This window comes from Pseudochaenichthys georgianus, chromosome 5, assembly GCF_902827115.2.
Source record: "Pseudochaenichthys georgianus chromosome 5, fPseGeo1.2, whole genome shotgun sequence".
Lineage (NCBI taxonomy): Eukaryota > Metazoa > Chordata > Actinopteri > Perciformes > Channichthyidae > Pseudochaenichthys > Pseudochaenichthys georgianus.
In genome coordinates, this window is record NC_047507.1 from 13,534,924 (window position 1) to 13,559,282 (window position 24,359).

Here is a 24,359-nt window from a genome sequence, read left to right on the forward strand (position 1 = left end):
ACTGGAAATCCCAGATGTGGATCATCGCCAAAGGCTATCTGTCAACCATATCCTAGTTAGATTTGTTTGTAACCTTTAAGAATATCTTGCAAAATCAAATTAAACCTTCACTCTCTGTTGGCTATCGACTGGGTGGCATGGTCATTACACAGACTGTCCTTCAAGAAGCAGGATCAGGTTAAGTCTGTGGTGACAGAGAGCAAACATACATGCAATCTGCTCACAAAGACTATATTTTAGCACAATACAAAACATTTAAGTAAGGGGAGGAATTCAATTAAAGGAGAAGAATAACATATAACAGACAGCAAAGGCAAGGGTTATAGAAGGAAAAACAGAAATCCAATATGTAAAAGGCCTCTTGAAGAAGAGCATGTCAAAGAAAAGAGGATGGGGAAGTGTTGGAGGGAATTGAAAGCGATGTTGTTTTATAATGGATTTATTTTTTTGTTCCTTCTCTCTTCTGTACTGTATCCTTCATATCCCCTGTATACTGGACTTTCTCCAGTATTCTCTCCCATGTGACTCAAGCGAAGACTATTTCCGCCCTTTGCAAAATATCACAGACAGATATTTGTTACTGAAGGATTGTTATTAAAGCTGCCTTAGAAAAGTAGCTGAGGATATCTGAGGCAGATTAGTTTTGGAGTGTATATTGTTCTGGGAGTTGAATGTGCCACTCAATGATCTGAGCATCTGAGTCCTTCAATGCAGCTGTACGTTGAAATAAATGATGGCAAATGCTTTGAGTTGGTATGAAGCAGTATCCTGGTACTTTGAAAATGGTTTGCATTCAAACCGCAGCACCGAGCGCTAGCCCTGCATATTAAATGGTCAGGGATGATTCAATTTGTTCTCTGCGTTATCCCTTCTTTCTCCGATTCTGATTTATATTTTCCACTATCAACCCCCTTTATTTTCCATGCTGGACGAGTAGCATCATGTTTTTACCACCTAGGTGCACATTTTCTCTCTCACAGCCTTGAAGATAACCTCAAAAGAACAAACTGTCACCACAAAATGGGAGAGCCAGGTGGCAGAGAGGAAGTTGGGCTTATTTCAGGCATCTTTCAATTCCTCAGTGACAGGAAAAGAGTCTCTGATACACTGCTTGCTTCCATTTCCTTTGGATCTGGTCTGGTGTCAGTAGTTGTGTAAGAAGAAGAAGAAGGGAGGAAAGGGGAGACGCTGGGGGTGAGATCAATGTGTCTCTGGAATGAAAGTGCCAAAAAAAAAAATTCGTCTCCACTCTGCAGGGACATTGTTTTCTGCAGCATTTGTATAAAATGTCATCACAGTGTTTTTCTTTGATGTTCTTTTGACTGGTGGAAGTTAACATGTGCTGAGGTTTGCAAGTAACACTTTTTGGAAAGTGCTTTATAAGAGTGCAACGTGCAGCCAGCTGCTGAGCCTGGTTCTGAAGCTGGCAAGAATCCCAGGTTTGGAACAAAGCGACATCCGTTTAAATTTATTTCAGGGATCCCCTATTATCATTTCCAAACACTAATTTGTATTTTAAATGAAATCAATGGAATCCAGTTGAATTTTTAAACAAACCTGAAGTACGTAAGATCCAGTGAATCATTCAGTCAATAACACACAAAACTGAAGGACAACCATTGCAGGCGAGTGCATGAATAAACATTCAGGTTTGTTCTCTTCCTTGAAACCCTCAAGTGATGATGGGTCTGATGTGTTTGGCATTTAAAACTCCCAGGCTCAAAGGGTGAAATGAAACCGGAGCACACACCTCTGGCAGCTTTCACCTGTCCTTGTTAATTCAATTAGCGTTAATGACAATAGGATATTTCCACAGGATATTGACACTGAAAGAAACCCCCTATTTTTAAATGCTGTGCTTCAGAGATTAATTTCAAGCATTGGTGAGCTGCGCTACTTCTAAATAGAAGAAGCCAATTTGTCAAAGCACCTCTTTGGAACTTCCCGTATTAGTTCGATGAGTAATTTGGTACGTTTATAACTCCATGTCAAATGGGTAAGCTCAATCTGCTCATGTCATGTGATCAACAAATCCACAGCAAGCTACTGGATGGGAGATGTGGTGAGATTGTTGCTGCTTTAAAATCAAACCTGATTCTGTTTTTTCCCCAGAACAATCAAGGTGGAGGTGTACGATTGGGATAGAGATGGCAGGTGAGTGGAATTACAATTTTGAAATGAAATTGAATCGAAACATAGGCCAGGTTTTGGCTCACCCAAGAAACTGATCATTTCCTGTCGCGTAAATCCATTTTGTCCCTGACATTTGTCTTGGTATTTTCACCTGATTTTTTTTCCTTATTGACTGTTGTTTCTCTCCTTTCATTCCTTTTCCCAGCCACGACTTCATTGGGGATTTTACGACAAGCTACCGAGAGCTAGCTCGAGGGCAGAGCCAGTTCAACGTGTATGAGGTGAGTAATTCCAGTGTGTTCACAATTCAACAACGAGTCTATTGGCTCCTGAGATCTGGAATCCCACTACGCCTCGCGTCTTGGATCCCATTTCTGACCCAAATTACATTTCCATCTGACATCATTGTTGCACTGTTTTCCATTACACCAGCAGATTCCTTCCATCTTCTACTCCTGCATTCCTATTCTATACATTTTAATTTATTTCTTTAAATGTCATTTGTATGGTGCATTATCCGTCCCTTAACTCCCCCAACAGTTAAACATTGAATTAAATGCTTCAGTTTTAAATGATTTAGTTGTCACCTGTGGGTTGACTCTCATAGAAATAGAGCTATTAGCGACAGCTTGAAACAGGATTAATAGAAAAACGATCCAGGGACATTTCTCAGTTATTCTCATGGGATAGCTTTACTCGCCCCTTAATAGCACACGATACAACAGCTCTGTATGCAAATTACAAACCCAACATATTAAAACGTCCCACAATCCAAGGGGTGACTGGCAAAGCGTACAAATGACATGCGTCCTGCATTTATCCCAAATTGCTTTTTTTAGGAAGCACGATTTATCATTATATTTATCAACGATATTTGCATTTTTAAGATTATGAGCATAACAATTTGAATTGAAGAAAAATAAAGAACCATAAAGAAGGAAATGTCAATAGTTTCAGCTCCTGTGGGTTGGTAGCCTCCAGTCGACGGACAAATACCTGTCTTTTGGATGTCAGCTCCATTATACGCTACCCTTGATTCCTCTCTGCCTCCCAGTGAGACTGAAAGGCCCTTTAGTCTTTGCATCAGCAGATTGTTCAGTGTGTCAGACAAATTGCCATCCCTCCATGTTAAATTAGGGGCTGTCACTTTCATGGCTAGCTGCCATAGAGGATGAGTGTAATGAGCCGAGACGTCTTTGGTCTACGGATTGACATGTTTCTCTTGTTCTGGAGCCGCTAGAATACCAGTACAATAAATGTAAGTCTTGTAGCTTAAGCATGTTTCAACCATCGATTCCTTGTAGCCTGAGATTTATGTTTGAAATTCTACTTTCCCCTGTAATAGCGTTATGGAGGTATAATAAATGTTCATAAGTTTACATGAGCTATGCGCTCCAACTAATACACATCTGTAACTTAATTCACAAACGTCCTTTTGTCACCTCCCTTAACTTCCTCCACGTCACTGGGATGCAGAAGCTGTATAATCTTGATACATCGCTGCTAAATTTAGAATTCAGATTTGAAAGCAGATTGAGTTGTATATGTTGGTTTCATTTTTAATGTTGGTTATTTTAATTTATGGCCAAAATATTCACTTTTTTGATAACCTGTACCTTGTATTTCTTTAGGTGATTAACACCAAGAAGAAAATGAAGAAAAAGAAATATGCCAACTCTGGGACAGTGAGTATGGCTATAGCCACCAGGACTGGTTTATAGGAAAAATAAGCCATTCTGTCATTTTTATTTTTTGAAAAAGTTACTTCTTGGATCACATACCTATTATCAAAAACATTTGTTAAAAAAGCAAAAAAACGTAGCTTTGCAGATTCAGTAATGGTTTTGAAATTCAGCTGAAGCTAAAAAACATACTTTATGTTATGTGTACGTCTATTTGAATGTCTGTACACAAACACACTGCATTATATACTACATAACATAAACTGTATCTGAACATGCAACATGGACTTTGGGTGTCAGTTAAGTATGTGGGTGGGACAAAATAAAAGATGAAGGTGCTGCAGCACTTGAAATACATATTAGAATATGTTAAAGATCAGAGTGTGCGACACAGACGAGACACCAATGTTCTTTCACAGCAGTGTGTGCGAGTAATGCATTCAAATGCTTCTCATCCTCTCTTCAAACTTTCCTCTGGTAATGTAAATTAATCTGTGATCAGAAACCAGTCGGCTCTCATCTTTTTTTAAAATGAGACTTAACTACAACAGTTTATTGGAAGATACTGTTATATCATAACCACTTTTTCTAATCAAGTTGTTCTCCTTGTCTTTAATTCCAGGTGACTTTGCTCTCGTTTTCAGTGGAGTCAGAGTTCACGTTCTTAGATTACATCAAAGGAGGGTGAGTGGAAATGACTACAATACAATACAATAACTGACCATGAAATGGTCACTTTACCTCTTGTTCGGCGTGGGTTAACTGTAGAAGCTTATGGTTAACATAAGCAGCATTTGTATGAGAGATGTGTTTCTGGCCACCTGGCAATTCCCCCTTTCCTTTAAGCACTTTCTGCTCTCAACTAACTCCCAGGAAAATGCTCCCCATTGAAGTCTTTACTATTAGCTCTAAACTTGGATCATTCTGATAAAGGAAGCAGGGTTTCTTCCAGTTTCTTCAAGCCCAACGTTGATTCTCTTCTGGCCCAGGAACAAACATTTGTAAAGTGTTTTTTTAAACTAAAGAGTGTTATCCAGCTATAAACTCCTTAATGGAGCCGTATGTTGTGTCAGCAACACTAATGTCTTCTATTGTGAGACAGTGGAGCCATGTGTGTGTTACAGAGATTATAAAGTGAGAAATGATGTAGCTGTGAACAAAGTGCAGTTTGTGTACTGGCTATTTGTTGAAAGCGATGTTGGCGGAAACTACAGTACTGAACTAAGAATGACGGAAATTATTGTTTAAATGTTCATTTAAAGAATTAATGGGACGTGCACACTAATATAAAACATCTAGATTGTAACTTACTTTTATGAATCTTCATACAATTATATTAAAATGCATATATGTCCATTTTTCATCAGGTGGCACCATAATACCTTCACTTTGGTAATTAGATTAATAAATTCACTCTCTATGCTGACTGCAGTACTAAAGTGCCAAATATATTTTAAATGAGGTAAGACCGAAGCATCTTCAAAATGGGTAACAACGTTTGGACCAGTTTAGTTTCAGAGCCGGAGGTTGACATTTGAGCATTAAGTGTGTCTCAGGTGAAGTGTGTCTCAGACCGGTCGGGCTCTCCTTTGATCTCCACTGTCCCGTCACAGCGGGTAGGCTGTCATAGGTTTTATGAGCTATGGCAGAGCTGACAAGTGTGACAGATCAGATGTCACTGACAGTTCTTAGCTGTGGTTGATCAATGATACAATAACCTTAAGGTTTAGTGGCCTCACTTCAAACATATCATCCCCATCACTCTACGCCCTAACATTACTCTGGCACTTACTGCATGACACATTAAAGAGTTGGATCTTGCAAATGTGGAGCTCTGTACAAAATGGATGGAGGTTCGGAAAATGCGTCGTTTAAACTGTCCAAGCACTTTAATCTTTACGGCATAAAAAAACTTGAGAAACAACAAAAGTAAAAGTGTTTGCGGCTAGCTGTTCAAGCACTTTTCGGTATCATTTGGCGTAACTCCTTTCATCATGATGCAAAGTGTACTCTAGTCTAGAAGCTTTTATGTCTTCTTTGAAAGCCACCATAATCATAAAAATAATAGGGATAATTTGGCTAATAAAGAACTCAAAAGTATCTCTCATGAGTGCAGTGGTTAGGTATGAGAGGACATATTATACTTTGAACATAATGATAGAGCCCATCACTCTGTGCTTATTATGGTTCACTGCATTTATATCCCCCGTTAATACATTAATAACATTAGCTTTTACCGCTCTAGAACTTGAATTAAGAAAAAGCAGTGTTGCAACAGCTAAAACAACAAGCATAGAGTGTGCTATTGCCTTCAAGAATTGATAGTAAAAGTTCAGCAAAAGTTTCTATTTTTGGCACACTTACAGTAGCCTTAGAGAACGAAGAGAAGGGAATGAGTGAGGCATGAGATGGTAGGGAAGAAAGAAAGTAACAAGATAGTTCAACTACTACACAACAAGACTGCAGTGTAATTTGAAAATTCAGTCATGAACATTTTACAAGGGTTAAACAGAAGGGGCAAGAGACTGCCAAAATATGAGCATCTCACTTTAGTTAGTCGTGAAATCTGGGATACACTCACAGAGTTGTTATGTTAACAAAGTGGATTTGACGAATGAACTTAACCATCAAAAATATTTCAGCAAGCATTTTACTGTATGCTGACGATCACAGCATTTACGTTGTGATTGCTCTTAACATGGGGTGTAAAAACACAACATCAGATTACAGTGTTTCCCCTAGGACATTTTTTGTGTGAGTACGTGCGAAGTGTGCCCCGCCAATATGTGTCTGTGTCTGCCAGCACAAGAAAGGCTCTTGAGGCCTAGAACATACAGTGGCAATCTCTCAAGATTTTGCTAAATACACCTTCATTGAACATACAGTAACACAAATACTACAGATCCACATAACAAACAATCAAAAAGCGTCACCACTTATTATTATTTTGATAGAAATACGTGCTTGGTACCTGGCTGGCGCCCCCTAGCAGCGCCTCCGCTATTTCTATATAGGGGAAACACTGGATTACTTACTATGCTGTTAATAAATTAAATATGAATAAATATAAATGTTCTTTTTATTTACATTTGTTGGTAGTTGCAAGATCGTTTGGGAAAGTAAACCCATTGATAGAGCGATAGATAGATGGCAATTGTTTAAGTGAAGGTAGGTAAACCATGTTAGTAAAATAAACTTAGAAGAGTAAATTCTTAGAAAACAAAGTGTGATTCTCTTTTTTTCGAGAATTCACAAAGTCATGAATTTATGCAATAAAGACAAATGAATACTAAAGTTATCAGGGTCAGGCTTTCCCAACCCTCAAACTGAAAGGTTAATGTGAATATTTTACACCATCCCTTTAATACCATTATTTTACCTTCCTCTCTGATGGCTCATAGATAATGAGAGAATGCCGTTTGGGTCCCTAAGACCTCGTCTCATTGTCGTAAATTAGCGAGAAGAGGCAAGTGCTTCATCAGCAGGGAAAATTGGATTATGATTTGCTCTCAATTGCTTGTTACACAGCTCAGTGTCTCAAAGGCTCATCTGCACCTCCTGCTACGCCTTCTCACGGGAGGTGAGCGTCAGATAAGAGCGTAATCACCTAAATCCTATTTGACGATTGAGAGACTGCACCCTGTGTCTCTCAAAAAACCAACGGGAATTAAATATTGATCTGTGTGAAACTATATCATAATAAGAAATAATTGGCTATTTTTGTGTTTGATGTTCCTTCGTTTTAGGTATCATCTCTTCTCCTATCACAACAAATGTGTGTATGGGACGGGTGTGTGCGAGTGCTGGTATTTAATGAGGCCTGTCTTATTTTATAACTGTCTGGTCTCTTCCGTTGATTTTTCTTCTCCATCCCTCTTGTAGAACGCAGATCAATTTCACCGTGGCCATTGATTTCACAGCATCTAATGGTGAGTGATACTAACGGCAAAGTGGCTGTGGAGGGGGACGCAGGGATAGATAGTTGTGCTCTTTGAAAGTGGCATGTCCGATTTTAGAATCAATCAGACAACACACATCGTCACAATAAGTGATAGCCTTTCCTGGATATTCTTCCTCCTAAATGCTTTGTCAATACACTCCAAGTTAAGGCATTTTAGTAAGAATACAATGAAACAATACAACTCTAAGCTTGACATGAAAGGACTACACTTAAGTCTTATTACACTACCCAATAAAATACCTGAAAACAATGCTTCTATTGATTTATCGACAGGGAAAGCTATTATTAAAAGGGTCATTGGAATTTCTCATTTTCCAATTGATTGCTTGTAAAACTTCCTCGGAACAGCAACTGTCCAATAAAAGCATAGCAACCGTAACTAGGCACAGCAATTCTGTCAAGCTTTCACATGGAAAAGTTGTACACGGGTCTTTATAAGCTACCAAAAACACAATCGCAAAAGTGTTAAATGTGATGGTTAGCTGCTCTGATAGAGATTAAAATGTTGGCCTGGCTTCTAAGCTTACTACCTTTATTTGTAACAACCCGTTTTACCTTGAAGGCCAAGGAGAATTTCAATAGCTAAAGTGGGCCTGTTGTGGAGTCACAGCTTACCTACAAAAAACTCCTAATTTATGTAGTTATTTTTTTTATTTTCCCACTGTGTTGAGCTAACCAAAATGTTACCCACCATTTTCTGTGCTGCCGCTCCTAGTGCTTCTCGTATCTCTGAACCTTTTAGAAAGGCTCTGTGATCCAAAGAGCCCTGCCAGCTTATTCTTACCTAAAAAAAAAACGCTTTCATGCTATCTCCTGTCTGTCTCTCTCACACTCAGTCTCTCACTTAGTCGAACTGAGCGCAGCAGTCCTTCTCATCTCTGTAATTGTCTCTCCATAAAAATATATCTACATTAAATCCTCTCATTGCACAAAAAACAGTATCTAGAAATGCAGAAGTGACGTCTTTGTCCTTCATTACCCACAATGACCTGGAGTTTGATTGATGGGTCCTTAGGTAACCCCTCCCAGTCGACTTCGCTGCACTACATGAATCCCTACTCGCTGAACGCCTACGCCATGGCCCTGAAGGCTGTAGGGGAGATAATTCAGGACTACGACAGCGACAAGATGTTCCCCGCTTTGGGCTTTGGAGCCAAACTGCCCCCCGACGGACGGGTTTCTCACGAGTTTCCTCTGGTAAAGTACACCTCTCCTAATATCACCTTTGATAATCTGTTCACTGATCTTTCATCATGATGTTTTATTTCCAATTCACAACGTTTTACCACTGAATGTTCTAATATACTGTGGCAAATTATTAGTAATGTGCATGTCGTGGTTCATAAGAACTAAGTAAATGACATCTAATAAACATTGATAAAGATCTTGAGTTTCTTTGTTTGATAATTGCCATCACCAAGTCCATGATTTTCACAGTTTTGCTCCTTTTCAGAATGGAGACATTGAAAATCCGTACTGCAACGGCATCGAGGGGATCTTAGAGGCATACCACCAGAGTCTGAAGACAGTGCAGCTGTACGGGCCAACGAACTTCGCTCCTGTGGTGAATCATGTTGCCAGGTGAGAGGACAAAGCATCGAATGAAAAACATCTACCTTTTTGGTCCTTACATGAAAATGTACATCAAATGTAATGTTGTCTTTGGCACTGGCAGATAACAGATTGGATCCCCAGATAATACCATACAAATCTTAAAAACACAATGATAAAAACAGTTAGTGTGTTTTAAATAAGTGTTTCTCTTCAGACAGCAGGAGACACTGTTCAATGTTTATCCAACAAACCTAAGAAAGATATATTTTATTTGTTTATCATCAACGATTAAGGAGAAATGTTTGCGCCTCAATGTTAGTTGATCAAGATTAAGATCTCCCACTGCCAGACTCGGTTGGCTTCAATTTTCTGTGCGACTGTTCCTGTGACCCAGACAACATCTGTCCTACACAAACTTGATGCCAGATGTTTGAATTAGATTTTTTTTTTGTTGGCTGACAGCTTTTGAAATAGTTGCAGAATTAGCTGGGATAAAAAAAGCCTGTGACCATTCAAATATACCCCACATACTATTGCAATACGTACAAAGGATCTGAGTGTATTCTTGTGCCCCCCGCCAGCCATCGTCTTGGCTTCCCTCTCCCTCTAATTCTTTGAGCCATATCCAAACAGTTCTCCATCTGATCACAGCAAGGCTCCATTTTAATTAAAAATGGAATTCTAATAAAAATGGAATCTCACTTACTGCGGCCGAGAGCCCTAACAGTGAGAATACAAAACCAGTATTGGTATTTAGCATTTGAAAAGGTGAACTCATGTAAGAAGACATGTTTAACAAAGGGTGTTTATCTATGAATCAAGCAGAGCAAACCAGCTTTGTACTAAACTTCATTGTATTGGCTGATAATGTGTGTTTGTGAGACATTTTAATGAGTGTTACCTGAAGTAAAACAACAATGTTTAATAAAATGTCTGAGAGTGCATGATAACAAGTTTTTTTCTACAGCAAAGATCAGAGAAATGCTTCAACAAATCCTAAAACCTGATCTGTCCTTGAATGAAAGAGATTATACATCTAACTTCTGCCTGTATCAATCTGTGTGTGTTTGTGCGCTTAGGTACGCAGCAGCGGTGCAGGACGGCTCTCAGTACTTTGTGCTCCTCATCATCACAGACGGCGTCATTTCCGACATGGCACAGACCAAAGAGGCCATTGTAAATGTAAGAATGGAAAAGGAACAGAGAGATTTACTGCATGATATAAGTGTTACCTTGTATAAACGAGAAGAAAGTACCTCTGAAGTTACAAATATTTGGAAATTTGGGAAAAACACAATGAAAAAATTGATACGATGTAGGATAAATATAAAGTCAGTCAGCAGTTATCAATCGTCAAGAGTCAAAACCAATTATGATTGTCCGGCAACTACATAATGATGACAACACTCTTAAAATGGACTAATCCCATTCAAGTTATAGTCCATCAGATAATCCCCCATGAAACCACAAATGTGGGCTTTGACCTTTCAGATGTTATACAGATTAAAAAGATTAGATGAAATGTGTTAATTACTGAACAATAGATGCTGAAAGGTGGATTTTTCGGAAAGGGCCAGGCTAGTCGTTTCTTATGCTTAACCCACAGAAAGGAGTGGTATCTTTTCATGTAATTATCAGCAAAACAATTATTTACCAAAATATCACACTAATCCTTTAAATCAACATATAAAAAACACAACTATGTTCAGGCAACTAAAGATTATTTTTCAGTATTTATTAATCGAAGTTGAGTCAAATTGTTCCAGCATTAGTACAGATTATGTATTAGCGCTTGCCATACTGTGTCTTGGCTTAGCTCACTTTCAGAAAAGAATATGTAGCCCAGATGTCCACTGTGGTTGTCACTCTGACTCCAACACCGAACCATTGATGTGATAATAGCAGTTGGTCTACAATCTGTAAAGCAACATGATTTCCATCATGGCTTCACATAACTGGTATTGCTTTTGTAATAGTAAAATGATTATATAAACTAACGAATAACCTGACAGCTCAGATAGCGCAACACCCAGGTTCTGTTTTTCCCTCATTATCGCGCTTTCTTCCTTTGAGCTTTCCCAAAACCATGCCCTGAATCTGTTTGTTCCCTCCCAGCTTTAAATAGTAGTTGGCTGGCTTCCCTTTCCTCTACCTTGGTCTCTTCCTTTCTTCATCCTCCTCCTAATCAGCACCCCACAGGCGCAGAACTCCCAGCAGACTGGATTTAAAGGGAATTTGCGACTGTTAGTCAAAACATTAGAACAGCCACACCTTCCTTTTAAGATCTTGCCTGCTGCTCTATCTCCCTGCCTCCACTCTGCTGAAGCCTCCACTGCTTTCCCTTTAACTCTCCACGGATCCGGGCAGAGGGAGGACACACTGCTGAGAGGTTATATCAAAGTCTTTCCTCATACTTATTCATGCTGGACGGTAACTTCATGAAAGTGAGAGGTGTCCTGAATGTGTGTATGTTGATCTTATTTTCATGCCCTTTTCTATGTTTCGGTCCATGTGTTACTCATGTTCTCAGTATTATAAACCCATGTGGAAAAAAAGGTAGTTTATCAGTCACTCAGCATACCCCTCCTCTGCTCACAGCTCGTGTCCCTCTGCTTCCTCGTTGTCTTTTTCTCTGTGGAGCCCTCGCTCAAAAATGAAAATACTTTTTTCCATCTGTCTTCATCTCAGAGATCGAAATCTGTTCATCTGCTCTCTCTACATACTTCTGTCACCACGTTTCTTGCCTTTCGATTTCTTTCCTTTCATATCTTTCACCTGTTATCCGTCAGTGTTTTCTTCTTCATCCCTTTATCATCGGCCCACCAAAAGTACTTCACGTTCACAACCCCTTTGATTCCATTTACTTCCCAATAGGTTGCAGGGATTGTATTAAGTAACGGAATACCTAAGGAACAGCCACAGATACTGTGCCTATCTCTCCTTGACAAATAGCCCATTGCTCTGTATAAACTATTCAGCATCTCATAAAGGATTCTGGCAGCATCCACACTCAGCATTATGATCCTGTCATGATTCGACACTTCCACTTTCCTCGATGTACTAAGCATTATAATAAATATATACTTAAATAATTGCGCAACCCTATACCCTCTTAATGTTGCTTCGTCAATCAGGTTTACCATTTCCTAACAGTACATACAGTATGCCGTTTACAGTGATGATGGACAGAGGAAGCTTGTCGTTTATAACGACCAACTTTTTATCAACTTTTTCCAGCAGAAATGACAACTGTGGACGGTTTGAAGTTGCAGTAAGTTAGCAAATGTAACTTTAATTCGAAGGCTTACAGTATATTGAGCAAAAAGACTCAGTCTAAAAATGAATACATCATAAAGGAGCTATATTTAAAAAAGTATTGACATCTTCCCGCACACTACATTATTGTTTAAAAACAGTTTGCCAACATGAACGTCATTACGCTTCACTAAAACAGGGCCATCTTGACATTTGTTTACAGCACTTTAATTGGCAATCTCTGTTTAATTAAGGTTCTTATCTCCACCATCTTATTTGGTGTTAATTAGCAAGTATATCTAAAATGTTCTGTTATATTAAAAAACAAATTAAAGAAACCGGCCTGTCTCAGCAAAACTCTGTCCTGCTCGAGTGAATGAAGTTAATTAAACGTATTAAAGTAATCAAAGGAAAATAATCAGAGAAACTGACAAGATTAACAAGAAATGTAGACTTTCATGGATACATTTAGAGTGTGTGGATAATAATGCATGTGATGGCAATAAAAAGGTATTCTGAAACATTAACTTTATTTAAAAAAAAAAAAATTATTTTACACAGGCTTTCAACATGTGACAGTGTGTGATTCATCCTGAGGTTCTAACAAATGGATGGACGTGTTACTCCCAATGTGTTAATATCTGCACTCGGCTGGATCTTTAAGTGTCTTCAATCTGCTGCATTAAGCTTTTCTCTGAGCCGAGCTCTGAGGCAGCCAATGAGATGAGAGATGGTCAAGTGACTCAGGTGACCTCCAGTACTGACAGGAGGGTCACTTCCCCAACATATATCCATAAACCCTATTTGTTTGTGCATGTGCACGGCCACAAATCCAAGAACAAACACCATCAAAGCATGCGTGACATTTGGCTTTAAGCAGCACATGTTGAGTGAGATGTTGGAGTTTATTGATGCTGTATTTTGTTGTCTCATTAAACTGGATTTCCACTGCCAGTCAAAATGACAGGAGAAAAGTGGGGCACGTGGATTGCCAGGTTATTTTTGGTGCCATTTGATGTGTGCGTACATATCTGCAGTGTGAGTTTTAGTGTGTGCATGTGTGTGGGAGGACAGGCACTGACAGGAGTTGTGTTAAACACTGATAATCAAGCTGATGTGCTCTGACTGAGCTTGTGTCGACAGAAGCTGCTCTCACCCCCGTGGCAAAAGAGGGTGCCTGATTTGCCACGGTACATTTGTCTTGTGACGCAGATAAAACTGCACTCATTTTTACTGCTTTGTGAAAATATATGATTGCAGAAAAACTCATTTTATGTGAGGATTTTGATTTGAGCATTTATGTCGCCATCTATCTTGATATTAAAACAGAAACCATTATAGCCTTTCAAACGTGCAATGCAGTCTCAAGCAGGACGTAAAGAACATCACTTGTGATGCATACAGTTCAAGAAAGATAATCAAAACTTTTCAAAAAGATATTTTAAAGAGAGAGAATGATGCTGATTTGTTTAGGAGAAAATTACCACAACACACAGCGGTTAAGCACATGGTTACTAGGGCTGGTTTGGCTGAAATAAATATATGTATTGATTAATGACATCCATTAATCTAAAACACAAGTGCAAAAAAAAAATAACTTAATGGATGTCAAACTGGTGCATTATGTCATACAAAGTTGTGTTCCAGCAATGTCTCAACAACTATTGGAGTAGGTGGCCAGAACATTTTAAACAAACATTCATGTTCCCCAGTGGATATACCCTACTGACTTGGGTGATACCTTGACTTTTCATCCAGTAACAGCAGCATCTTAAACATTTCACTTATCTGGTCACATATATACTGTAAACATCAACAAATGGACAAGCACTACATTTGTATTATAATTCTGGTACAGAGATGTGTGGCCCTCTCAGGGAAAACGGTATGAACATAGATGATGATACTACCCATCCATTTGTATCATCAGGTAAACATTTCAGGTTGTCCCACAGTTTGATTTATGAGCAAATACCTGCAAGTGTTTTCATGCTAAAATGCCTAACTAGGAAAGGGAACATAGTTATTTTCCAGCCCTATGCTTAGATATTTGTGTAACAATGATATATGTTGTGGTTTAACTGATTTAAAGCAGTTATATCCGAGGTGTGGCTTGGGAGTGGCTGGGCAGGTGACTGAGGATGGTCGCTGTACTGATTGAAGTGGGCACCTCCCCCCTCTCTCTCCTCTCCCAGCTCACAAATGCCACACCCGCCATGTACTGTATGACCTGAAGAAATGTCTCCTTTTAGCCTTAACCAGCTTATTTAGGTGTATAATGTGAAAATATTAAATAAAATCCACATGTGAAAGTTTTTTAAGCAATGAAAACAGCTGACCTGTTGTCTCGGTATCTCAGGGGATGCAGTTAGTGTTGTCAGCGAGTTTAATCTCCTCTCCCCAGCCTGATAACCAGCACTCAGTGGGCAAATACAGCGTGTGTCATCCTGAGATAAGAGCCGGGGTGCATTCATGGGATAAAATTGGATTCCAGTACATAACATCCGGGATAAGGAAAGCAGACAACAACAAGTTTCTGTTGAAATGCTTTCCCCGCCTGGCTGTCCTTCTCTGACTCCGTCTCTTTGGAGGACTTGTTCTACTTAAAGGTCATCCAGCTAATTTAGGTGTGAAACAGAACATTAACAAGGTTGCAACAAACGTGGGTGAGCATGTAACTGCTATAATGTCTGTAATGCAGACGTGTAAACTATGATAAGCGCTTCAGGTCAGTGGTAATGTTGACAAGTGTCTGTCGTTTCCGTCAATAATTTTTATTTTTTATATTCCTCCTTAGGGTGCCAAGCTTCCCATGTCCATCATCATAGTTGGTGTTGGTCAGGCAGAGTTTGACGGTATGCTGCCTTCAATTTCTTGACTGCTTCACAAACTAAAGATTAAATATTTGGGTTATTTTGTTTTGGCAGGCACATACAAGATGTCATCATAGCAAGCTGTTTTGTATTCTGAAAAGCTTGAATGCCTTCTAAATAATTTAACACGGTTAAAAGGTTTAAAAACAGGGGTCAATAATTGATTTAATTCTTACAACTCTCAGTCCATTGCTGTTACAGCCAGTGCATCAATTCAAATAATCACCAGAGAGAAAATCACTGTACAAACTAATTTGCGTCAGTGAAGAAGGGAAAGCGTGGGTGGCTGCAGGCATTATTGCAGAATGAATGGCTGAGGTTAATTGCTGGGTTTGCAGTGTTTAGAAGAGATTATCCTAAATTGCACAGAGACTTTATTACAGGATTTATTAGTTGATTAGACATGCAATAAAGACAGACTACAGCTCACCACCCCCTCCCATTTACTAAGGCTGAAGCAAAAATATGTCTTTTTTATATTATGTAGGATAAACTTGAGCATCAGTAGTGTATCAACCTGGTGTCTGCCCTCAGTTCTCATGTGTATATGTGTGTGTGTTCATCCATGCATTCTTGTGTGAACGTGTGTCTTCCAGCTATGGTGGAGCTGGATGGTGATGACATCCGTGTCTCGTCCCGGGGGAAACCGGCAGAGAGAGACATTGTTCAGGTGACTGCCCTTTACAGCATGAAAGGAACTGAGACTGTGTTCTCTGCACAAGGACACCAGTCACTGAAGAAAACAGATCTCATTATTTCAAGAATTACTCAAGGGCAACATTGTCCATGTACAGTAACAGACAATACTGTATCTAAACATTAATCAAGCCCAAGCAAATGCAGTCTTATGAGATACAGATCACCAGAAAAAGGCAACAGTGTTTCCGGTGATTTACAGTATGTTGTGTCATATCTTTATATTAGCATTTTACGTGCATGCAGTTGCCTCAGTAATACTGGCACATTAAAAATGTCTGTTTCTGACAAAAGACCATCTGTTGGTACTGGCACTTCTAACAGATTAGGACATCTGTGTGCGTCCTGTGAATTTCAATAGAGGCCAGCATGCTAGAAAGTTTAATATTAGATGTCTCTCTAGTGCACTCTAGGCATAGGTTTCAACCGACTTTCTTTCTGTGTAGTGTCAAAACTAAACAGAATCAAGTTGGCTGATGTGCTGAGTTTCCAAATGTGTTTTAGAGCAACGATGTCATGGTTTGTCTGGCTTACTACCTTGGCTAAACGACTTCCTAGGGAACGCTTGTGTGTGCTATGACAATTAATTTAAAAAAATCACGAGTCAATTATCAAACCCCAGAAGGAAACCTTATCTTTTAAGTTATTTTCAAGCACATTTATTTCCTCTGACTCCTGCGGGGAGCCAGAGCACAGGATTAGTGACAGATCAGCAAACTAAAGCTTGCAGGAAATGGCAAATGTTGACTAACATAGGGGCTTAAACATGAGCCCTCTGGATTTCCCCATTTAGAATAAAACCCACTTCTGTACATTGTCATACAGAATTTAGAGCGTCTCATGAATACAACAGTAAACCAAAATCCTAAAATGGAATTATGCTAGGCAGAGGAAACGATATTTTATCATGTTACTGCAACGGTAACTAAGCACATTTATATTCCCCTTTCTTCTTCAGTTTGTTCCCTTTAGAGATTATATGGACCGGACAGGCAACCACGTGTTAAGCATGGCGCGGCTCGCTAAGGACGTGCTAGCAGAGATCCCAGACCAGTTCATCTCTTACATGAAGAGTCGAGGGGTCAAACCCAATCCAGCGCCGCCTCCCTACACACCGCCTGGACTCACACACCACCACACACTGATCTGAAGCCCTCCTCTTGGCTTTTCACTGAGGACTGACAGCATGCAGCAGCCGCTCCAGAGTTCAGTGGGAACTGAACATCCTGTGTTATGGTGCAAACAGGAGATGACGCCACAGGAAATGGAAGTTGAATTTTGGGCCGTATCCTCCCAGTGACAACTTGAGCAACGTTTTTGGTTTTTTTGGTTTGTTTTTCGGTGATATATTCATTTTGATGATTTATTTTAATAAGAGGCTCAGACCTACCAGGACTCGTTGGTGAAAGCCTTTTAGTCCGACACTGAGGCAGTGACTGTTCCACATCTAAATCTGACAGCAGGTGGTTCAAAGAGGTCATGTTGTGGTTAAAACTTGTGCCTGTCTGTGGTTGTTTCTCTAATTGTATCAGGACATGTGAACTTTGACCTAAGCCTTGCTCGTCAGTCATTGGTGTGGCCTAACACTGATATTTTTTAGGCACCTTTTCCCTTCTGGAATACGTTTTTTTATATTTAGGGAGTATCTCCATATCTGCTAATGCATCGGTTATGATGGAGGAACACTAAAGATGTGTAGTTTACAGTTTATTATTAACATTAATCAGGCTTTTCTACCATGAGGTGTCTCCTCTTCTCTTCTTTGGTAGGTAAATGTTTATATCAGCATGTTGTATGAGAAGTTTATTCCCATATCCCAGTATATTTATTCTCCAATGTTATTTAGAGTGGCATGGACATTTGATGGATATGTTTTGAAGTGGTCACCAATTATTTGAGTGATTGCATATAAAAAGCACAACCTGTCTCTCTACCAAGGACAAGCTTAGTACGATGCTATCAATCATATTTAATAATTTTGAGAGCTGATGGTCACTGTCTAAAGAAAGTACACAATGTATTCATGCAAGTCAAATATAGTTGAACTGCAGCTGCAATTAAACATAAAATATTACTCAGGCTTGTTGGAGGTTCTCATTCAGCAAGGATACATTCCAATCACAGAATACATCTGAACAGAGGTAACAATAATAATTTCATCATAACCCCTGTTTCATTTTCTAATCCACACAAATGGTTATTTAGTATACAAAATGCATTACCTTATACAGCAAGTAAAACACATTACAAAACATGTGATATATATTATTTATATCCAGAGAACTACTCTAGCAATGCAGGCGACAGTTCCACTTTCCCATGGAGCAATTTGACTAAATGCCACTTTTGGGTAATATGCACAACTAAAGCACAATGCACACCAGACAGTGAGGCTCTCTGATCTTCAAGAGACCTTGTGCCACAATCTCATTACTTTCAGTTGATGCATACATGTGATATTAATACAATTAATGTAATACATTCACAATACAACTAAGTGACACACAGCAATCAAAGGCAAATGGTAGCAGGTCAAACTAGGAACACTGTTTTTTGGTTTAAGACCCACGTGTTATTCTTGCCTGAGGGCCCAATAGCGGGTTATCCGCTCCTGATACGATCCTAAACACAGCCGCGGCAACCCAGACACTCAATAAGCAGAAATCTGTAAGCCCCCAAAGGCCACGCATCAGCAGTCTCTATCATGGATTCCCATTGTAAGTCTGTGCGATCACAGCCAGTGTTGCTCCTCATCTCACACAGCCCGGTCATGGCGCAGTACATTTCAAGTCTGTGGTGGGAGACAGTTCACAAGTGATCCCGAGAGCTTTAGGATTTTTGTTCATTACATTCAGTACAAAAGTAATTATTTCAAGTGTAAAAACATGAACAACCCATCAATACCACAGGGTAAAGGGGGATCATTTTGTGCTAATCTTAGTTTGGCTTTCTGTAGCCTCCCACCATCTGTGCTTTAGTCTAAGGAAACGAAACAAACTGGCTTTCAAGTAGCAAATCCAATTTGACCAAAACAGTAACAAAAGCTTTTTAATTTGAGATGTATACCGGCACAATGGTGCAACAACAAGCCTCGACAACCCTATGATGTGTTGCCTTATAAACATTGAGACATGTCATACAGTCAACATTTGGAAATGTGAAGAAAATGATCCATGCATCAATAAGTACACAGTGTGCATACAGTAAGAGTTTTTTAAAGAAAGTTCAGAATACAATAGACTCAATTCTTCTATCCTATCATGCATCCCACCTGACAAATCACTATAGGATCTCTGCTTATGTTGCAATAACAATTGTTATTTGTGTTAACAGTGACATAACACTAGCCACATCATCAGGCATAAACAGGTTGAATAATAAAGTGGTATTTTCATGGCATGCATGTTATTCATGTACTTAGTTTATAAAATGGGAGATTCCAGACTGAAATATCTCAACAATTGGATGGGTTTACAATACAACATGCCAACAAACTAAGGAAAGACCACAACAACATGCCAGCACTGTCATTGTAAGCATGTTGATGTTAGCATTTAGCTCAAAGATACACTTTGTCTAAGTGAAGACTCACGGAGCTGTTAGCATGAGCTGTTAGCAAAATCTAACTTTTACTTTTTCCATCTTTGACACAGCCGTGCTCTTCTTTCAGTATCATTATTTCAAATTTCACTTGGTTTTGTTTACAAGCTTGAACTATGTGCCCCTCATTGATGTAGAGTGTAAACAAACACAAAGACAAGGCTACAATTATAATACACTCTAAAAAAGGGAGTAATTATTCTGAGCTCAAAAGGTTATTTTCAAGTGTCTAATGTAGCAAACTAAAAGGCCTTACAAATCTAGAAGGGAGCCACTACATCTCATCATGTCTTTTATCGAATAGCAGCTCAGGTGGATAAGTATGGCTCTTTGGATGAGGAGAGGAATTATTTCATAGTGGTCAAAATGGAAAACAACATGTGCTTGTATATTGTTAGGTGGTGTAAGAGGGGAAACCGTTATCAGTGAAAAGATAAGAGTGTGTTAGAATGTAAAGTGTATCAACAGCAGGTTTGCATACAGATTCTGGAGGCACTTTATCCTTGCGAGGAGTGCTCATTGTATATGTTTTATATATTATTACTGTATTGAAGATATTTATTTTTGGAGTTATATGTATGAAAAGCCATTGCTCCTGTTGTCTGTGTCATTATGGTGACCTCTTAACCCACTGATTTATTAGTGCGATGGATTGACTGCATGTTTTCTTGGGGTACATTGACAAAGAGTGCCCCCTCTGTATAATAGGAACCAGCCCAGATTACATGCATGTCAGCGCCAAACTTGGCAGTAAGCTCTGTGGACTGTTTGCTATTTCTTCTCTCTTGTGCCTGGTTCTCCAAACATTTCTTGTCTCACCAGTACTTGAAAACTGTAGCTGAATTAGCATGTTACAGTTAACACTTTTTTTTATTATTTTTAGTCTATTCTCACAATTTATTTTTATTATTTGTATCTCTTGAGTTTTCTGATTTGCATGACTCCCTACTTTCGTTTAAATGGGGTTTTTAAATTGTACATGATTATTGTCATATGGTGGGTTGTGAAATGCTTTGTATTGGATTGCCTTAACTGAAAATTAATTAAAAAACTACTTTTGTAAAAGTTCTTGGAGCGTTATACCTTGATTTCACTGTTCAGTGTTTTCCTTTGATACTTAAAAACAGCATCAATGAGGTTCATTTGACTTGTACTGTAGTGAACCATGCGTTATGTCCCATCTTTTGCATTTAACTTTGTTATCCGTAATTAGTGGCGCTCTTGGTAGATTTTATTAATACAGAATATCCATTAAATGTATTTGGTTAAATGAAAGCGATCATACTGGAATAAAAAGCTGAAAAAAAGAAGTAAAAAAAAGAACAGAATAAATGTAGAAAGATAATGATTGTGATGCTTCCTACTTAACAACTAAGACACTTAATGTTGCACAACCATCTGTGCACAGAAGAACCAATGCTTTAATCTCCATATGTCCTCAATATTCATTAAATTATGGATAGTCAAACATCCAATGGAGGACAATCGAAGGTTTACTACAGTATGTACGAAAAAAGTACGAGTTGATTAAATCTAGAGAAAAACCTAAGGATTATTTTCTTTTTAAGGAACAAAAACATAGGTCCATTTTGGGAATGCAAATATGGTCTTACACTTAATTGCAGTACCATCACTCTTCACTTGTCTTTGCAGATTGTTTTTTAGACTAAGTACTAAGACATACAAGTTTTGTGGATTTCCAAGTTTCCTCCTGTCCCTCTGTACCAAGAATGAGACAAACTTTCTCTAACAGCGCATACAAGTTTTGTCCTTAAATTATTCAGTTTGCATTATGTTCAGCCTGTCTCTGCAGGCTGTGATGAGAGCGATGACAGCTGTCACGGATCTGAATCAAACCCAAAACTAAAATATATATGTATATATATATATATATTTCCACCTCAGCAGATAGCATCTCTGCAGGATATACTGTGAACATTGAAGGTGATGTATGCTCCACTGAAAATAAACACAAATACATTTAGCCTCGAAAAAGTTCTCATTAAAACGTCCATTTATCTTATTTATAAAAAGCGCGATCCATAATTGCCTAGCCACATCTGAAATGGAATTTACTGGGAGGAATACAGACACCTAAAAACACTTGAGAGATTTCTGATGTATATTTAGTTTCTAGGTCAAGACGAAATAACAATGTAGGGAAACAAAGTTTTCCGATGGACTTCTTTAGAATAGAGAATATAGAACAATTCGGACAATGAAATGTTATCCTAATAACTTTTGTATAAAAATAAGTATTCGACATGGTCATCCTCTTTAAATTGTCCTGCAATCAAATGCATGCAGTCCAAGGCCATGCATCTGCTCTCTCAATACATTTGGAAAGCTAAGTTCTCAAAGAATAACAACAACATGGTTATAAAAGTAAAGCAATCTCAAACTTTCAGTAACAGCCTGGTTTCCAACTATCTTTAATTACCTAGACATGTTTTTGGGAAACATAATGCCGCCAACCACATGTCAAGTTCATATGAACTAACATGTCCTTGTGTCAGCAACATAATTACTGCCAATGGTCATCCATTGTTTACATTATCTGTGTGTTCTGTTAAGATGTGTAAACTAAAACATTACATTACATTACATTGCATTTAGCTGACGCTTTTATCCAAAGCGACTTACAATAAGTACATTCGACCAGGAAGACACAACCTTGAGGAAAACAGAATCATATAAGTACATCAGGTTTCATAGAGCCAAGCATTTCAAGTGCTACTCAACTGGCTTTAGATGAGCCAGTCCTTTATTAGTATATAAGTGCTCTGTTAGCAGTTCTTTGTTAGTCATTCTATCGCTCGAAGTGGAGTCGAAAGAGATGAGTTTTCAGTCTGCGCCGGAAGGTGTGTAAGCTTTCTGCCGTCCTGATGTCAATGGGGAGCTCATTCCACCATTTAGGAGCCAGGATAGCAAATCCACGTGTTTTTGCTGATGGGAACTTGGGTCCCCCTCGCAGCGAGGGTGCAGCGAGTCGTTTGGCTGATGCAGAGCGAAGGGCACGCGCTGGGGTGTACGGTTTAACCATGTCCTGGATGTAGGAAGGGCCAGATCCATTCGCAGCATGGTACGCAAGTACCAGTGTCTTGAAGTGAATTCTAGCAGTTACCGGAAGCCAGTGGAGGAGCGGAGTGGTGTGGGAAAATGTAGGAAGGTTGAAGACCAGACGAGCCGCTGCATTCTGGATGAGCTGCAGAGGTCGGATGGCACATGCAGGTAGACCAGCCAGGAGGGAGTTGCAGTAGTCTAGGCGTGAGATGACGAGAGCCTGGACCAGAACCTGCGTCGCTTTCTGGGTCAGCTGGGGACGTATCTTCCTAATGTTGAAAAGCGTGTATCTGCAGCAGCGGGTTGTAGCAGCGATATTTGCAGTGAAGGACAGGTTGTTATCCAGGATCACACCCAGATTCCTTGCAGTCAGGGTCGGGGAGACAACAGAGGTGCTGATGTTGATGGTCAGGTCAAGAGTGGGACAATCTTTTCCCGGAAGGAAAAGCACTTCAGTTTTGTCAAGGTTGAGCTTGAGATGATGAGCGGACATCCACTGAGAGATATCAGCTAAACAAGCAGAGATGCGAGCGACCACCTGGGTCTCTGAGCGGGGAAAGGACAGAATTAGTTGGGTGTCGTCAGCGTAGCAGTGGTATGAAAAACCATGCGGGCTAATGACAGATCCGAGCAAGTTTGTGTACAGGGAGAAGAGGAGGGGACCAAGAACAGAGCCCTGAGGGACCCCTGTAGTTAATTGACAAGGGTCGGACTCGGATCCTCTCCAAGTAACCCTGTAGGTGCGGTCTTTGAGGTATGAGGTGAGGAGGGAAAGTGCAGAGCCTGATACTCCAAGTTCTTGGAGAGTGCGAAAGAGGATCTGATGGTTCACCGTGTCGAATGCAGCAGACAGGTCCAACAGGATGATGACAGAGGAGAGGGAGGCTGCTTTAGCAGTGTGCAGTTCCTCAGAGACAGCAAGGAGGGCAGTTTCTGTGGAGTGACAAAACAACAGGCAGTGGTCACATAGAGGAGCACTTCAAGGAATGATTCAAGGAATGATTTCACATTGTGGGGTATATAAGCTTACCTCTTTGCTTGCCACTGGTTAGCATAGCTTAGCATAAACTGACTTGCATACATGCATGTTTTCCCCTGACCAATTCAAATGTTATTTCTTATCTATTTAATCCATAAAATACTCTTGAATATTTTTTGCCAGAGGACAGTCACTGTCATTAGTTTCCACCAAATGCATGTTGCATACATCATTGCAACAACTAGACTGTGTGAATATACTGCAAATTTCTTTGCATTTTGTGTTTTATATATATAGAAATGTATTCATTGGGATAAACCCCTTGAGATGCACCATCTCATTTTCAAGGGGGTCCCGACAATAGCAACAACTTGCAGAAATACATAAACAAAAAGACAAAATGCAAAACATGACACACAAGACAAACCACATACAGTCTGTTAAGTGAAATTCAAGCAATGCACACAATCATTACAATTTGAGACAGTCAAGCAAATAAGTTTCATCAATATCAGTTATAACAACTGTTAGGGAAATTATTGACCTAGACTCCTAGATATGAC

General features: G+C 39.4%; 1 protein-coding gene across 2 annotated transcripts in view; it reads left to right on the top strand.

The window, feature by feature from the left end:
• cpne5b (copine Vb) overlaps positions 1 to 20,822 on the top strand; it is an 85,857-nt gene extending 65,035 nt beyond the window's left edge. For both annotated transcript variants that reach the window (XM_071203105.1, XM_071203104.1), the window contains exons 4-14: positions 2,113 to 2,154; positions 2,339 to 2,414; positions 3,765 to 3,818; positions 4,438 to 4,499; positions 7,698 to 7,744; positions 8,792 to 8,973; positions 9,230 to 9,357; positions 10,410 to 10,512; positions 15,383 to 15,440; positions 16,055 to 16,128; positions 17,113 to 20,822. In XM_071203105.1, coding sequence (XP_071059206.1) covers positions 2,113 to 2,154; positions 2,339 to 2,414; positions 3,765 to 3,818; positions 4,438 to 4,499; positions 7,698 to 7,744; positions 8,792 to 8,973; positions 9,230 to 9,357; positions 10,410 to 10,512; positions 15,383 to 15,440; positions 16,055 to 16,128; positions 17,113 to 17,304 — 1,018 coding nt within the window. In that variant the 3' untranslated portion in view covers positions 17,305 to 20,822. The remainder of the gene's footprint in view (positions 1 to 2,112; positions 2,155 to 2,338; positions 2,415 to 3,764; positions 3,819 to 4,437; positions 4,500 to 7,697; positions 7,745 to 8,791; positions 8,974 to 9,229; positions 9,358 to 10,409; positions 10,513 to 15,382; positions 15,441 to 16,054; positions 16,129 to 17,112) is intronic.
• The last annotated feature ends 3,537 nt before the right edge of the window (positions 20,823 to 24,359 follow it).